At 42.3% G+C, this 5,290-nt stretch overlaps 1 protein-coding gene across 1 annotated transcript; it reads right to left on the bottom strand.

Moving 5' to 3' along the window:
* Nucleotides 1-1,693: 1,693 nt before the first annotated feature.
* Nucleotides 1,694-2,632, bottom strand: LOC106987163 (putative olfactory receptor 2B8). The gene has a single exon (XM_015085408.2). It carries the CDS (start codon nucleotides 2,630-2,632, stop codon nucleotides 1,694-1,696), a length of 939 nt encoding a protein of 312 aa, XP_014940894.2.
* Between the last annotated feature and the right edge of the window lie 2,658 nt (nucleotides 2,633-5,290).

The raw sequence follows: 5,290 nt of genomic DNA on the forward strand, positions 1-5,290 counted from the left end.
GGGACCTTAGAGCTGAGAAGGCTGTAGCAATAAACATGCTACTTTTTACTAACCCACTACCTCAGCCCACGTTCCGCTTCGCATTCCCTGCTAACTGCAGCTGCAAACCCCAGTCTTCTTTGTCCTGTCAATTCCACGCTCATCTGTTGTCTCTCTATAAATGGGGTAAAAACCACCTACTTTGCTCATTTCTTTGGGTCTCAATGTCCAGATTGGGCCTCCGTGTGCAGATAATAAAACTTTGGGTGTTTTCTCCAGTTACTCTGTCTCATGTCAACTTAATTCCAAAACAGCGGGGAAAGAAGGAAATGTCTCCTCCCAGAAGCCAGTGTCCTGTGTCTAAGGCCACCTAGGGGAGCCCTTCCCTGGATGCCACTGATCTCCAGTCATCCATCCTCTCCTTTCCGCATCTACACGCAGCCCCCCTTTCCCCTGCAAACCACGAGTCCACACACAGTGGTTCCCAGTCTGCACCATCAGGGCTCAAACATGCCACAACACCACTGCGGTGAAAGAAGGCTCTCACCCGTATCAGAAAACAAGCATCCAAAAAGCAGTCACCTGTGAAGGGTGGAGTTGGCAGGGGTCTGTGACCTGTTCCTGCCTCCTCTGTGAGCCTGGTCAGAGCAGGACTCTGGCCAACAGTAGCTGCGAAATGTGCACACTAGGAGGTACAGGAGGGACTTACAGGAGTCACTTACAGTGACTGCGCTCTGATGGCTGATCCAGGAGTGAGTTTAGCAGGATGCAGAGGGCGTGTTCAGAGTGCAGTCACCCTACACTGCACACCCTGACGTTATGTTAACGTGTGACAATTCTAAGGCCAGGACAGGGCTACGAAGGTAGGGACGCATGAAACTGAGAATCTCCCTTCCCTTCTCTGGGCTCACTGGTGCCGCAGGGGAGGGCCTGGGGGATGGGTTAAAAAGGTGACGGAGATTAAACAGAGTACATATGATGATGGAAATGTGGAATCACTGTATTGTACACCGGAAAGAATATAAAACTGTAGGTTAACTCTAATGGAATGACCATAAAAATTGAATTAAACACTAAACTAATAAAAGTGAATTCTAAAGAAAAAATTTTTTGAAAAACAAAGAAATGTGTTTCAAAATGAAAACAGTATCACAATGGCAACATGATACCATGGCCTGATATCTGAACAGCTTTACCAGGATGGATGTTAGCAACTCTTGTCCCAGCTAAAGTCTGTTTTTCCTACACTTGCCCTCCTACTTCTGGGAAAAAGTTGTGATCCAGTCAGGCTACAGCCATTGTCATAGAGCCGTGAGCTACTTGAGAGAATCAGCAATAGCAGCCAGCTTTTGTAAGAAAATGTTACAGTATTAATATTTATTACAGTGTTCTAGTGGTTTTTATTCTTATTTTGCTATGTATTATGGTGTCTTGTAACCATCCTTTGCAATTAGCAATGGAATAGTGTTCTCTAAAAGGAGGTGAAATGAGAAAATCCTGTGAAACTTTTTACAATATTAATATGATGCAGATGGTTTACGAACACTAACTCAGCATCTCTGGAGGCTGCCATGAACTTAGAGTTTGAACACTCACTTGCATGAAAGAATGAATTAAAGAAGCTCCCTTCAGAGTTGTCAGGTGAAATGTTGAGGACACAGAAATCTTAAAGATTCTGGCATTCGAAGACTTCCATGAAAGCGTCTTTCCCCAGTCATCTGGAGTCATAGCCCCTACACAACACCTTCCTCATTGCCCCCATCACATCCTTGTTCCGCAGGGTATATATGAAGGGGTTGGCCATGGGGGTGACGATGGTGTAGAACAGAGAAATGAACTTGCCCTGATCCTGGGAGTAGTTGTTGCTGGGCTGGACGTAAGCATAGATGGCTGAGCCATAGAACAGGGAGACCACCGTGAGGTGGGACCCACATGTCCCAAACGCTTTCCTCTGCCCTGTGGCTGACTTTATTCTTAACACTGCCCTGACTATCTGACCATAGGAGAACGTGATTAATGCCACAGGTATGAGGAGAATGATCACACTGGCAAAGAAGATCTCATTCTCATTCCCAGTGGTGTCAACACAGGCAAGCTTGAGCAGTGGGGTGACCTCACAAAAGAAGTTGTGTATTTTATTTCTCCCACAAAGTGGTACAAGAAAGATGAGCACCGTCTGCAACGAGGAGTTGGCAAAGCCAATGGACCACGACGCAGAAGCCATCAGGGCACAGAGACGGGGGTGCATGATCACTGTGTAGTGCAGGGGCCTGCAGACGGCTGCATAGCGGTCAAATGCCATCACCCCCAACAGAATGCATTCTGTGCCTCCCAACCCTAGAGCGATGAACAGCTGAGCTACACAGCCAGCGAAGGAGATAGACTTGTCTGCTCCCCTGAGATGAACCAGCAGCTGAGGAACAGTGCTGGTCGTGTAACACAGGTCCAGAAAGCTTAGGTTGGACAGGAAAAAGTACATGGGAGTCTGCAGGTGTGGGTCCAGGAGGGACAATGCAATGATGGTTGTGTTTCCCAGCAGGGTGAGAAGATAGAAGATGAGAAGAACCACAAAGAGGACTCGCTCCAGCTGAGGCCGGTCAGAGAAACCCAGCAGTATAAAGCCAGTGAAAGAACTTCCATTTTTCAGGTCCATCTTTTCTTACTATGTGTTTCCTGTCAAGACCAAGCATTTAGCAATTTATACAATAAATCTCAAAAAAAAACCCACAAATACAGTTTGTGGTTGGTGGAATGATCATATGAAAAGATATAGCCATGGGATTTCATGAAAACTATTTGAATAAATGATGCACCCATGAAATTGCCATAGTTTTATGAATTTAGTTCCACATTGTCACAAAAAGTGAATCATTAGTTTTTTAGATAAAAAAAATCAAATAATGGACCTGTTTTTGCCTCAGTCATAGGCAATACGGCCTTTCAGTGTGTGCTTACTAGTACTATAAAATGTACATACATCTCACTAAATGTAAATGGAGTGAATTCTCCAATGAAAAGACATAGGGTATCAGAATGGATAAGAAAACATGTCCCATCAATATGCTGCTTACAAAGACTCATTTTACACCCAAAGACACCTACGCATTGAAAGCAAGGGGATGGAGAACCATCTATCATGCTAATGGATGTCAAAAGAAAGCTGGAGTAGCCATACTTGTATCAGACAAACTAGATTTTAAAAGAAAGACTGTCACAAGGGATGAAAGAAGGGCATTATATCATAATTAAGGGGTCTATCCATCACGAAGACATAATGATTGTGAATATTTATGCCCCCAACATGAGACACCCAAATATATGAATCACTTAATCACAAACACAAAGAAACTCATTGATAATAATGCCATAATACTAGGGGACTTTAACACCGCAATTACAACCATGGACAGATCATCTAAGCATAACATCAACAAGGAAACAATGGCTTTGAATGACACACTGGACCAGATGGAGTTAACAGATATGTTCAGAACATTTCATCCTAAAGCAGCCGAATATGCATTCTTCTCCAGTGCACATGAATCATTCCCTAGAATGGATCACATACTGGGTCACATTAGCCCTCAACAAGCACAAAAATAACAAGGTCATACCATACATATTTTCAAAGTACAATGTTATGAAACTTGAAACCAACCAGAAGGAAACATTTGAAAGACCATGAATACTTGGGTTTAAAGAACATCCTACTAAAGAATGAAAGGGGTAACCAAGAATTTAAGGAGGAAATTAAAAAAGTATATGGAAGACAATGAAAGTGAAAGCATGACTGTCCAAAACTCTGGGATGCAGCAAGGGTGGTCATAAGAGGGAGGTATTTTGCAATCTAGGCCTTCCCAAAGAAGGAAGAAAGGCCTCAAATACACAACCTAACCTTACACCGAAGTGAATTGGAAGAAGAACAGAAAATAAAGCCCCAAACCAGCAGATGACAGGAAATAATAAAGATGAGGGCAGAAATCAATGATATCAAAATAAGAAAACCAGGAGAACAGATCAATGAGGCCAGGAACTTGCTTTGTGAAAGAATTAATGAAATCAATAAGTCCCTAGACAGACTGAGGAAGAGAAAAAGGAAAGGACTCAACTAAATCATGAATGAAAGAGGAGAGGTCACAGCCAACACAGCATAAATACAAACAGTAATAAGAGAAAATTATAAGTAATTATACCCCCAATAAAATGGGCAATCTGGAAGACATGGACAAATTCCTAGAAACCTATCAACTACCAAAACTGAACCAGGAGGAAAGAGAAAATGTGAACACACCTATAATCTGTAAAACAATTGAATCAGTAATCAAAAATCTCCCCAAACAAGAGTCCAGGGCTGGATGGCTTTCCTGGGGAATCGTAGCAAACATTTAAGGAAGAGCTAACACCTATTCGTTTGAAGCTGCTCCAAAAAATAGAAATGGAAGGAAAACTTTCAAACTCATTCTATCAGGTAAGCAGTACCTTGATTCCAAAACCAGACAAAGGCCCCACTAAAAAGGGGAATTACAGACCAACTTCCCTAATGAACATAGATGCAGAAATTCTCAAAAAGATACTAGCAAACTGGATCCAACGTTACATTAAAAGTATTCTGCACCACGATCACGTGGGATTTATACCTGGGATGCAGGGCTGGTTCAATGTCCACAAATCAATCAGTGTGATACATACATTAATACAAGAAAGGATAAGAACCCCATGATCCTCTCAATAGATGCAGAAAAAGCATTTGACAATGTAGAGCATCGTTTCTTGTAAAAACCTTCAAGAAACTAAGGATAGAAGGAATAGACCTCAAGATCATAGAGGCCATATCCAAAAACCCCACAGTTAATATCATCTCCAATGGGGAAACACTGAGGGCTTTCCCCCTCAGGTCAGGAACATGATGGGGATGTCCATTCTCTCCACTCTTATTCAGCATAGTGTTGGGAGTCCTAGGCTCAGCAATCAGACAACAAAAAGAATAAAGGGCATTCAAATAGGCAAGGAAGAAGTCAAGCGTTTACTCTGCACAGACGACATGACAGTGTACATGGAAAACCCAACAGATTCCACCAAAAACCTGCTACAACTGATACATGAGTTCAGCAAAGTCACAGGATATAAAATCAATGTACAGAAATTGGTCGCATTTCTATACACCAATAATGAAGGAGCAGAAAGAGAAATAAAGAAGTAGATGCCATTGCAATTGCACCAAACCCCTTACAATACCTAGGAATAAACCTAACCAAAGCGGTGAAAGATCTATATGCTGAAAACTGTAGGAAGCTTATGAACAAAATTGAAG

Source organism: Acinonyx jubatus, chromosome B2 (assembly GCF_027475565.1).
Source record: "Acinonyx jubatus isolate Ajub_Pintada_27869175 chromosome B2, VMU_Ajub_asm_v1.0, whole genome shotgun sequence".
NCBI lineage: Eukaryota > Metazoa > Chordata > Mammalia > Carnivora > Felidae > Acinonyx > Acinonyx jubatus.